This window comes from Lagenorhynchus albirostris, chromosome 4, assembly GCF_949774975.1.
Source record: "Lagenorhynchus albirostris chromosome 4, mLagAlb1.1, whole genome shotgun sequence".
In the NCBI taxonomy this organism is placed as follows: Eukaryota; Metazoa; Chordata; class Mammalia; order Artiodactyla; family Delphinidae; genus Lagenorhynchus; species Lagenorhynchus albirostris.
In genome coordinates this window covers 84,437,924-84,450,824 of record NC_083098.1, presented here as the reverse complement: position 1 = coordinate 84,450,824, position 12,901 = coordinate 84,437,924, and the positions used below count along the sequence as shown (strand labels likewise).

Genomic DNA, 12,901 nt, shown 5'->3' with positions numbered 1-12,901 from the left:
AGATTTCATTTCAAGGTGATGTGATAGAGTTAGCATTTTCACATCGTTGATTTCTTATTCTTTCATGCTTAAATAAGTACACTCAGAATCTGAAATTAGATTGTGTGAGTTTGTATCTTCTTTTGTAAACTACTTACTTGATATTGGGTAAATTTCTTAAACTCTGAGCCTCAGTGCCTGGCAAATAATAGTAGGCCTTTAAATATTTGTCAAAAATTTTTTTAAAGTATTTAAGAAAAAAAGTGCTACAAAAAAATCAGGAGTAATCTTATAGTCACTTTCTACTTGTGTTTCCATGTACTGATTTTGCTTACTTTTTCCTTCAAACCTATTCTACACCCTTCACTCTAGAAAAATTGCCATTTACTATCTATATTTTGATTTTCTGTACTACTTTATCTACCTGAATGGATCTTAGTCCATGTTAAATTTCTCATAGCATCTAACACTATGCTAGGTAATTTATAAACACCTAGTTAATTGTTGGGTTTCTTTGAGCATTTATTAAAAGGTTTAAAAAGAATGTATGTCATTGATAGCATTTGGCTCACTGAATGCTTTGTCTCCTACACCCTTCCCTTCACTTAGGCAAAATGATGTAAGTATGAGCATTTTTTTTAGCTCGAGGATTTCATTTTCTTATAGTTCTACTTAAACTATATATGTTTTACTTCTGTACTTTAAAACTCAAATGTGCTTTATATTCTAGGTCCGGTTTATCACTAAAATATGGCATCCTAATATTAGTTCCGTCACAGGGGCTATTTGTTTGGATATCCTGAAAGATCAATGGTAAGAGATTTTGAATTCACCTTCAGCCCTCTCTCATATGAATTCTAAGACTGTTTAGAGTGTTAAATGTGTACTTGCCTCAAAACATAAGCATATATTATACTTTTATTTGGCAATAATTTTAAAACTAGATGAAGTCTCTTAAGTACATAAGAGAAAATATGTTACAGTTGAAATTGGAATCTATATTTAAATAGTGATTTATTAGGTAATGTCAGATGCTAGCTTTCCATCTTGAAAAATCTTGGATTTTATTTGTCGCTTTGGTAAATTTGATTTTTTGCTATCTCAGAAAGATATTTGTGAAAGACTAAAATAATTTAAGTATTGTAGTAATCAGCTCTGACTTGGATGGAACGTAGACAACGAAAACGTTAAAACGTATTAATTGAGTGCGATTAAGGTTCTAAGATTCCAAGAAGTACCTTTGTAGGTGGTATCGTCATTTGTACAGTGCTTTCACATGTTTTGTATGATTTTATCTTGGCAGTATAGTGTTTAACCACTAGGTTAAAATCGTGGCTCTGCAATTTACTCATTTTTGTGGTCTTGAGTAAATTACCTGGTCTTTTGCCTTCGTTTCCTTATTGGAAAAAATTGGGGGTTAATACCTATTTCATAGGGCTGTTGAGAAGAGTAAATGAGTTGTTTTATGTATTTCTCTTAGATTAGAGCCTGGCATATTCTAACAGTATGGATTGAACAACCAAGACGAGATATAAAAAGACATTGGGGTGGAAGAAAACAATAAGTTATGTGTTTGATTTGTTAAGAAAGGGAAAGAAATGAACCTGAATAAGCTGAAACAGGATGACAGCATTTAGCATATGGGTCACTTGGTATATTTAGTAATTGGATAAACAGACAAGAGTTGCTGGTTTTGTTTTGTTTTTCCATTCTAATAGCACACCTGAGTAAAGCCTCTCCCTCAGTAGATCATCTCTTGGGATCCAGTTTCTTGATCTGTATTCCATACTGTTAAACATTGAACATTGTGGACTAGACCTAACTTTATCTTCTGTCATTCTTTTGATTTGTGACTTTTCATAATTTATTGAATTTCTGTGCCTCCATGTTTTTATCTATAAAGTCATCTCGAAGACCCCTTATAGCTCTGTTGTTCAGTGATATTAATGAAAATTTGCAGTATTAGAGACATTGTCCTTTTTTTCACTTGGTTTCTAGGACATCAGTTCTTCTGTTCTCCCCTTCCTTTTCCCACTCCTAGACTTCTCAACTAGTTCCTCCCTCATCTCCTGGAGCTTTGTACATGAGAATACCTCAGGGCTAAGTCTGCTTTTTTCCAATGTATACTCATTTCCTTGGTGAGCTCATCTGATTTCATAACTTCACCGTTTATATACTTGCAACTCACATTTTCTGAACTCTAGACTCATGTCCTGCTGCCTGTTTAACATCTATACTTGAATATGTAATGGACATCTCAAACTTAAACATGTTGGAAACTGAACTATTTCCCCAGCCCAAAATTTACTTCTTCCCCATGTAAGTTTTGGCAGCTACATCCTTGCAGTTGCTAAGGCCAAAACTTCATCGTGATTCTTGTTTCTTCTTTCTTCTTTCTCTGGTACCTTTATACCAGAGAAATCTGCAAATCCTCTTGTTGAAACCGCCAACATTTTAGCAGCAGTTCATTACTACTACCTTGGTCCAAAGTTGCATTGCCTCTTGCCTGGACGGTTACAGTAGCCTGTTCTTCTGCTTCTGACTTTACTCAGGCTATTCTCAGCAGACAGAATGAAACCTCCATCCCTTTGAAAACAAAACTCCACACTAAAATTTTCCACTGTCTTCTCTTTTTGCTCAGAGTTAAACCAGCAGTACTACCACTTCTGATTATCTTCCTATAAATAGTTGAAAGATTATGGTGTATATAGAGAACTTGAAATTTTGTATCAGAACACTTTTTATCAGCTATTCCCATTTCCTAAGGCAGGTCAAATAGCTGAATTTAGTCTTTTCATATCTATATCATTGAAATACTAAAAGATATCAGAGACATCAGATAAAATAGGTGAGATTGGATATCCGTGGGTTTGTCAGCCCCCCCCTTTATTGAAGTAAATTGACATTCAGTGGATATCCCCCCCTTTATTGAAGTAAATTGACATTCAGTGGATATCTAAATGTCAATGTTTAGGCTAATTTGGAACAGTTATCTTAGAAAACAGTTTGTTAACCTTGGTCTTTATTAATACATGTGGATGGTGATTTACCTTTAATATTTAACAACTTACGTTAGTATGGGTTATTTCTTAACTTTGTAACTTACCCTGTGTGGAAACCATATTATGTTTTTCTGCGACACCTCTTATGACTAAAGGTGTCTGTTTACCTGGGGAAGAAAATGACAACACATAAAAATTGCACTCATTGATACTGCTCTTCCAAAAGACACAAACGGGCATTAAGAGAATATCTGTATGGTTGATAAGCTGCGCTCAGCACCATTAGTCATCAAGGAAATGCAAATTCGAATCGCAATTAGGTGCCACTACACACTTGCAAATGGTTCTCATGCATTGCTGGTAAGAATGTGGTTCAGCCACTCAACCAGCAGTATCTGCCAAAGCTAAATAAGTATACACCTTCACTATTGGCACAGCAGTTCTACTCCTAGGTATATATCCAAGAGAAATCCGAGAGAAATGAGTGCATATGTCCACCAAAAGACTTGTACAAGAATATTCATAGCAGATTTATTCAAACTGCAAGTCACCCAAATGTCTGTAAACAAGAGAATGGATATATAATGCTATAATCATGCAGTGGAACACTACATAGCAGTTAAAAAAAAAAAGGCATGTTGACACAAACAACATGGATGATTCTCATAGACATGTGGAGTGGCAACAACCAGACACAAAGGAGTACATACTGTATGATTTCATTTTATGAAATTCAACATGAGTCAAAGCTAATTTTGGGTGATAGAAACTAGGACAGTGGTGGGTAGGTAGGGTCGTGAATAACAGGGGCAAGAGTGAGGCTTTCTGAGTGCTGGAAGTACTACGTATTTTGATCTAGCTGGTGGTTACCACGGGTGTATACATATATAAAAATTCATCTAGCTGTCAAGCATTTTACTCTGATTATACCTTAACAAAAAAATATAACAAAAAAGCTGCCGTTATTTTTAAGTAGCATTCAATAATGAACATAGATTATTAATGATTTTCTGGAAGATCCTTAACAGACAAGTTAGTCAACAATACACACAATTTGCTGCTTACTCTACATATTAAAGGCCCCACCTATCCATATGAATGAATATTAGCCATATTAACTGTGCTTATTGATTTTTGAGATCTGAGCAAAATTAATTTACTGAAGATAGATTTATAAAGTACTCACTTATTTTTATCCACTGATTAATTAAAATTAGCTAACACATTTTGAAATTTCATACTTCTGTTTGCCTTTTAGGATTTGTTTTTAATAGATTTATGCTAATTTTACACATTAAATGCTAAAAATATTAATGTAGTATGAATTTAATCAGTTTGTGAAAAGCAAAATAAATGGAATAGAAAGTTTTATTTTTGTTTGTGTATTTTTTCACATTACCAAGTTTAGGTTTTAAAATTTATGTAGAACAAAAAGTGTACACATTTCTTTATACCATCAAAGATGTTATAGTTTCTATAGTATTTACGGTCAAAAGAATAAGTTTTGTTTTAATGTTAATTTTATTACAGCTAATTATGAAAACGTTGTCATTTTTGCCATTGGTCTTGTGTTCAGCTTTTAAAAACTTTTCATTTAGGCTTCTTTTTAGCTAATTAATTCTTAATGGTTTATGAATACCTCCCTTGCATTTATTATGAAAGTTTTCAAGCATACAGAAGACTTAAAACTTTGCTCATTGAGATTGTTACGAATTGAATCTAAAGTTACAGCTCTAGATTTTTCCTTCAGTTTTGAGAATAAACTGTCCCTTTGCATTCCCACCAACAGTGCACAGGATTCCAATTACTCCACATCCTTGCCACCGTTATTTTCTGTTTTTTTGACAGTAGCTGTCTTAATGGATGTGAGATGGTATCTCATTGTTTCATTTACATTTTCCTAATGATTAGTGATGTTAAGCATCTTTTCATGTGCTTATCGGCTACTGGTATATCATCTTTGGAGAAATGCTTGTTTAAGTCCTTTCTTGGTCAGGTTTGTTTTTTGTTGTTGAGTTGAAGGAGTTCTTTATATATTTCAGGTATTAACTCCCTTGTCAGATCTATGATTTGTAAATATTTTCTCCCCATTCTGTGACTGTATTCTATTCTTTTCCTCTATTGACTTTCACTCTATTGACTGTATTCTCTGCCTAGGAAGATTTAAAAAAATTTTTCTTTTTCTATGCACAGGAGTTTTTAATTTTGATGTAGTTATAGACCAGTTTCTCTATTTTTTTCTTTTGTTGCCTGTGCTTTTGCCTGTCCTTTGATATCCAAGAAATCATGGCCAACTGCTGCGTCGTGGACCTTTCACCCTATGTTTTCTACTAAGAGTTTTATAATAAGTTTAGTCTTGGGAATTCCCAAGAGGTCCAGTGGTTAGAACTCAGTGCCTTCACTGCCGGGGCCCTGGTTGGGGAAATAAGATCCCACAAGCCATGCGGTGCAGCCCCCCTGCAAAAAATTAGTCTTACGTTTAGGTCTTTCATCCATTTTGAGTTAATTTTTTTCTGATTTTTTTAAACATTGAAGAATAGTTAATTTACAATGTAGTGTTAGTTTCAAGTGCACAGCAAAGTGATTCAGTTATACATATATATGTATATATTCTTTTTCTGATTCTTTTCCATTAAAAGTTATTATAAGATATTGAGTATAGTTCCCTGTGTTGAGTTAATTTTTATATATAAGGCATGGCAAAGGTCCACCTTCACTCTTCTGAGAGCTCATTAAGTTGTTGTTTGTTTTTCCTATCATAGTAGCTTTATTTATTTATTTATTTTAGCATCTTTATTGGAGTATAATTTCTTTACACAATGGTGTGTTAGTTTCTGCTTTATAACAGTGAAGTAGCTGTATATATACATATATCCCCATATCTCCTCCCTCTTGCGTCTCCCTCCCACCCTCCCTATCCCACCCCTCTAGGTGGTCACAAAGCACTGAGCTGATCTCCCTGTGCTATGTGGCTGCTTTGCACTAGCTATCTATTTAATTTAATTAATTTATTTTTAATTTCTTGGAGTATAGTTGATTTACAATGTTGTGTTTCAGGTGTACAGCAAACTGAATCAGTTATAGATATACATGTATCCCACATTTTTGGCAAATTAAGAAAAAATGATAATGTTAGGAGAAATTGGGAGCTTCCTCCTTTTTCTTTTTTAATTTTTTTTTACTTGAAGAAGAATATTATTTTCTCTCCTTGTGCCAATGCTTTTCTTTTTTTTTAATTTTTTAATTTAATTTTATTTTTCTATACAGCAGGTTCTTCTTAGTCATCAATTTTATACATATCAGTGTATACATGTCAATACCAATTGCCCAATTCATCACACCACCATCCCCACCCCTCCGCGGCATCCCCCCCCTTGGTGTCCATACGATTGTTCTCTACATCTGTGTCTCAACTTCTGCCCTGCAAACTGGTTCATCTGTACTGTTTTTCTAGGTTCCACATACATACGTTAATATACGATATTTGTTTTTCTCTTTCTGACTTCACTCTGTATGACAGTCTCTAGATCCACCCACGTCTCAACAAATGACCCAATTTCGTTCCTTTTTATGACTGAGTAATATTCCATTGTATATATGTACCACATCTTCCTTATTCATTCGTCTGTCGATGGGCATTTAGGTTGCTTCCATGACCTGGCTATTGTAAATAGTGCTGCAATGAACGCTGGGGTGCATGTGTCTTTTTGAATTATGGTTGTCCTAGGGTGTATGCCCAGTAGTGGGATTGCTGGATCATATGGTAATCTTATTTTTAGTTTTTTAAGGAACCTCCATACTGTTCTCCATAGTGGCTGTATCAATTTACATTCCCACGAACATTGCAAGAGGGTTCCCTTTTCTCCACACCCTCTCCAGCATTTGTTTGTAGATTTTCTGATGATGCCCATTCAGACTGGTGTGAGGTGATACCTCATTGTAGTTTTCATTTGCATTTCTCTAATAATTAGTGATGTTGAGCAGCTTTTCATGTGCTTCTTGGCCATCTGTAGGTCTTCTTGGAGAAATGTCTGTTTAGGTCTTCTGCCCATTTTTGGATTGGGTTGTTTTTTTTTAATATTGAGGTGCATGAGCTGTTTATATATTTTGGAGATTAATCCTTTGTCCGTTGGTTTGTTTGCAAATATTTTCTCCCATTCTGAGGGTTGTCTTTTGGTCTTGTTTATGGTTTCCTTTGCTGTGTAAAAGCTTTGAAGTTTCATTAGGTCCCGTTTGTTTATTTTTGTTTTTATTTCCATTACTCTAGGAGGTGGATCAGAAAGGATCTTACTGTGATTTATGTCAAAGAGTGTTCTTCCTATGTTTTTCTCTAAGAATTTGATAGTGCCCGGTCTTACGTTAAGGTCTCGAATCCATTTTGAGTTTATTTTTGTGTATGGTGTGAGGGAGTGTTCTAATTTCATTGTTTTACATATAGCTGTTCAGTTTTCCCAGCACCACTTATTGAAGAGACTGTCTTTTCTCCATTGTATATCCTTGCCTCCTTTGTCATAGATTAGTTGACCATAGGTGCGTGGGTTTATCTCTGGGCTTTCTGTCTTGTTCCATTGATCTTTGTTGCTGTTTATGTGCCAGTACCATACTGTCTTGATTACTATAGCTTTGTAGTATAGTCTGAAATCAGGGAGTTTGATTCCTACCGCTCCGTTTTTTTCCCTCGACTGCTTTGGCTCTTCGGGGTCTTTTGTGCCTCCATACAGATTTTAAGATTTTTGTTCTAGTTCCGTAAAAAATGCCATTGGTAATTTAATAGGGATTGGATTGAATCTGTAGATTGCTTTGGGTAGTATAGTCATTTTCACAATATTGATTCTTCCAATCGAAGAACATGGTATATCTCTCCATCTGTTGGTATCATCTTTAATTTCTTTCATCAGTGTCTTATAGTTTTCTGCATACAGGTCTTTGTCTCCCTAGGTAGGTTTATTGCTAGGGATTTTATTCTTTTTGCTGCAGTGGTAAATGGGAGTGTTTCCTTAATTTCTCTTTCAGATTTTTCATCATTAGTGTATAGGAATGCACGTGATTTCTGTGCATTAATTTTGTATCCTGCAACTTTACCAGATTCATTGATTAGCTCTAGTAGTTTTCTGGTGGCATCTTTAGGATTCTCTATGTATAGTATCATGTCATCTGCAAACAGTGACAGCTTTACTTCTTCTTTTCCAATTTGTATTCCTTTTATTTCTTTTTCTTCTCTGATTGCCATGGCTAGGACTTCCAAAACTATGTTGAATAATGGTGGTAAGAGTGCACATCCTTGTCTTATTCCTGATCTTAGAGGAAATGCTTTCAGTTTTTCACCAAGGAGAATGATGTTTGCTGTGGGTTTATTGTATATGGCCTTTATTATGTTGAGGTAGGTTCCCTCTATGCCCACTTTCTGAAGAGTTTTTTTTTTAATCATAAATGGGTGTTGAATTTTGTCAAAAGCTTTTTCTGCATCTATTCAGATGATCATATGATTTTTCTCCTTCAATTTGTTAATATGGTGTATCACATTGATTGATTTGGGAATATTGAAGAATCCTTGCATCCCTGGGATAAATCCCACTTGATTATGGTGTGTGATCCTTTTAATGTGTTGTCGGATTCTGTTTGCTAGTATTTTGTTGAGGATTTTTGCATCTGTATTCATCAGTGCTATTGCTCTGTAATTTTCTTTTTTTGTAGTATCCTTGTCTGGTTTTGGTATCAGGGTGATGGTGGCCTCATAGAATGAGTTTGGGAATGTTCCTTCCTCTGCAATGTTTTGGAAGAGTTTGAGAAGGATGGGTGTTGACTCTGCTCTAAATGTTTGATAGAATTCACGTGTGAAGCCATCTGGTCCTGGACTTTTGTTTGTTGGAAGATTTTTAATCACAGTTTCAATTTCATTACTTGTGATTGTTTTGTTCATATTTTCTATTTCTTCCTGGTTCAGTCTTGGAAGATGATACCTTTCTAAGAATTTGTCTATTTCTTCCAGGTTGTCCATTTTATTGGCATAGAATTGCTTGTAGTAGTCTTTTAGGATGCTTTGTATTTCTGCTGTGTCTGTTGTAACTTCTTTTTCATTTCTAATTTTATTGATTTGAGTCCTCTTCCTCTTTTTCTTGATGAGTCTGGCTAATGGTTTGTCAATTTTGTTTATCTTCTCAAAGAAACAGCTTTTAGTTTTATTGATCTTTGCTACTGTTTGCTTTGTTTCTATTTCATTTATTTCTGCTCTGATCTTTATGATTTCTTTCCTTCTGCTAACTTTGGGTTTTGTTTGTTCTTCTTTCTCTAGTTCCTTTAGGTGTAAGGTTAGATTGTTTGAGATTTTTCTTGTCTCTTGAGGTAGGCTTGTATAGCTATAAACTTCCCTCTTAGAACTGCTTTTGCTGAATCCTATAGGTTTTGGATCGTCGTGTTTTCATTGTCACTTGTCTCTAGGTATTTCTGATTTCCTATTTTGATGTCTTCACTGATCTCTTGGTTATGTAGTAACGTATTGTTTAGCCTCCATGTGTTTGTGTTTTTTTTTTATGGTTTTTTTCCCTGTAATTCATTTCTACTTTCATAGCATTGTGGTCCGAAAAGATGGTTGGTATGATTTCAGTTTTTTAAATTTACTGAAGTTTGATTTGTGACCCAAGATGTGTTCTATTCTGGAGAGTGTTCCGTACGCACTTGAGAAGAAAGTGTAATCTGCTGTTCTTGGATGGCATGTCCTATAAATATCAATTAAATCTATCTGGTCTGTTGTGTCATTTAAAGCTTTTGTTTCCGTATTAATTTTCTGTTTGGATGATGTGTCCATTGGTGTAAGTGAGGTGTTAAAGTCCCCCACTATTATTGTGTTACTGTCGATTTCCTCTTTTGTAGCTGTTAGCAGTTGCCTTATGTATTGAGGTGCTCCTATGTTGGGTCTATATATATTTATAATTATTATATCTTCTTGGATTGATCCCTTGATCATTATGTAGTGTCCTTCCTTGTCTCTTGTAACATTCTTTATTTTAAAGTCTATTTTATCTGATACGAGTATTGCTACTCCAGCTTTCTTTTGATTTCCATTTGCATGGAATATCTTTTTCCATCAGCTCACTTTCAGTCTGAATGTGTCCCTAGGTCTGAAGTGGGTCTCTTGTAGACAGCATATATATTGGTCTTGTTTTTGTATCCATTCAGGAAGCCTGTGTCTTTTGGTTGGAGCATTTAATCCATTCACGTTTAAGGTAATCATCGATATGCATGTTCCTATGACCATTTTCTTAATTGTTTTGGGTTCGTTTTTGTAGGTCCTTTTCTTCTCTTGTGTTTCCCACTTAGAGAGGTTCCTTTAGCATTTGTTGTAGAGCTGGTTTGGTAGTGCTGAATTCTCTTAGCTTTTGCTTGTCTGTAACGCTTTTGTGATTTCTCCATCGAATCTGAACGACATCCTTGCTGGGTAGAGTAATCTTGGTTGTCAGTTCTTCCCCTTCATCACTTTAAGTATATCATGCCACTCCCTTCTGGCTTGTATTGTTTCTGCTGAGAAATCAGCTGTTAACCTTATGGGAGTTCCCTTGTATGTTATTTGTTGTTTTTCCCTTGCTGCTTTCAATAATTTTTCTTTGTCTTTAATTTTTGCCAGTTTGCTTATTATGTGTCTTGGCGTGTTTCTCCTTTGGTTTATCCTGTATGGGACTCTCTGTGCTTCCTGGACTTGGCTGGGTATTTGCTTTCCTATGTTAGGGAAGTTTTCGACTATAATCTCTTCAGATATTTTCTCTGGTCCTTTCTCTCTCTTTTCTCCTTCTGGGACCCCTATAATGCGAATGTTGTTGTGTTTAATGTTGTCCCTGAGATCTCTTAGGCTGTCTTCATTTCTTTTCATTCTTTTTTCTTTATTCTGTTCCGCAGCAGTGAATTCCATCATTCTGTTTTCCAGGTCACTTATCCGTTCTTCTGCCTGTTATTCTGCTATTGATTCCTTCTAGTGTAGTTTTCATTTCAGTTATTTTATTGTTCATCTCTGTTTGTTTGTTCTTTAATTCTTCTAGGTCTTTGTTAAACATTTCTTGCATCTTCTCGATCTTTGCCTCCATTCTTTTTCTGATGTCCTGTATGATCTTCACTATCATTATTCTGAATTCTCTTTCTGGAAGGTTGCCTATCTCCACTTCATTTAGTTGTTTTTCTGGGTTTTTATCTTGTTCCTTCATCTGGTACATAGCCCTCTGCCTTTTCATCTTGTCTATCTTTCTGTGAATGTGGTTTTTGTTCCACAGGCTGCAGGATTGTAGTTCTTCTTGCTTCTGCTGTCTGCCCTCTGGTGAATGAGGCTGTCTAAGAGGCTTGTGCAAGTTTCCTGATGGGAGGGACTGTTGGTTGGTAGAGCTGACTGTTGCTCTGCTGGGCAGAGCTCAGTAAAAGTTTAATCTGCTTGACTGCTGATGGGTGCGGCTGGGTTCCTTCCCTGTTGGTGTTTGGCCTGAGGCAACCCAACACTGGAGCCTACCTGGGCTCTTTGGTGGGGCTAATGGTGGACTCTGGGAGGGCTCAGGCCAAGGAGTGCTTCCCAGAACTTATGCTGCCAGTGTCCTTGTCCCCTCGGTGAACCACAGCCACCACCCTCCCCCCCCCACCCCGGCCTCTGTAGGAGACTCTTCAGCACTAGCAGGTAGGTCTGGTTCAGTATCCCCTGGGGTCACTGCTCCTTCCCCTGGGTCCCGATGCACACAGTACTTTGTGTGTGCCCTCCAAGCGTGGAGTCTCCGTTTCCCCCGGTCCTGTCAAAGTCCTGCAATTAAATTCTACTAGCCTTCAAAGTCTGATTCTCTAGGAATTCCTCCTCCTGTTGCCGGAACCCCAGCTTTGGGGCTCAGAACCTTCACTCCAGTGGGTGGACTTCTGTGGTATAAGTGTTCTCCAGTCTGTGAGTCACCCACCCAGCAGTTATGGGATTTGATTTTACTGTGCTTGCGCCCCTCCTACCGTCTCTTTGTGGCTTTTCCTTTGTCTTTAGATGTGGGGTAGACATGAATTCCCATGTCTTCCTGTCGATTATTGTCAAGCAGCTAGTTGTGGTTCTGGTGTTCTCACAAGAGGGAGAGCACGTCCTTCTATTCCGCCATCTTGATTCAGGGCCCTAGCTATCTATTTTACATTTGGTAGTTTATATATGTCCATCCCACTCTCTCACTTTGTCCCAGCTTACACTTCCCCCTCCCAGTGTCCTCAAGTCCATTCTCTACGTCTGCGTTTTTATGCCTGTCCTGCCCCTAGGTTCTTTAGAACCGTGGTTTTTTTTTTTTTAAGATTCCATATATATGTGTTAGCATACAGTATTTGTTTTTCTCTTTCTGACTTACTTCACTCTGTATGACAGACTCTAGGTCCATCCACTTCACTACAGATAACTCAATTTCATTTCTTTTCATGGCTGAGTAATATTCCATTGTGTATATGTACCACATCTTTATCCATTCATCTGTCGATGGACACTTAGGTTGCTTCCATATTCTGGCTATCGTAAATAGTAGAGCTCATTAAGTTGTAAAGAATAATGTTTATTGCCTTGTTGAGTTGTAAACATATTTGTTTTTATTGTAAATTAAAATTATTGAGTTTAATAGTTGTTTTAGTATATACAATTAAATACTCTTTGAAGATTTTTCTTCCATATTCAGATACATTTCCTTGAAATAATTTTATTTTATTTATTTATTCTCTTGGCCATGCCACGCATCATGTGGGATCAATTAAACATTTTATAACTTAATATTTTGTTTAAAGTATTTTTATAGATTTCTAAATTGCGGAACTTCCCTTGTGGCCCAGTGGTCCCAATGCAGGGGGCACGGGTTCGATCCGTGCTGCTGGTGTGGCCAAAAAAAAAAACAGATTTCTAAATCAGGATGCTTAATTCCACTGGGATATTAGAGTAGCCG

The 12,901-nt window shown here is 36.3% G+C and overlaps 1 protein-coding gene across 2 annotated transcripts in view; it reads left to right on the top strand.

Annotated features, from left to right (window-relative positions):
- Window positions 1-12,901, top strand: part of UBE2K (ubiquitin conjugating enzyme E2 K) — a 79,606-nt gene that overhangs the window by 55,176 nt on the left and 11,529 nt on the right. For both annotated transcript variants that reach the window (XM_060148314.1, XM_060148315.1), the window contains one exon: window positions 710-792. In XM_060148314.1, the coding sequence (XP_060004297.1) occupies window positions 710-792 (83 nt within the window). The remainder of the gene's footprint in view (window positions 1-709; window positions 793-12,901) is intronic.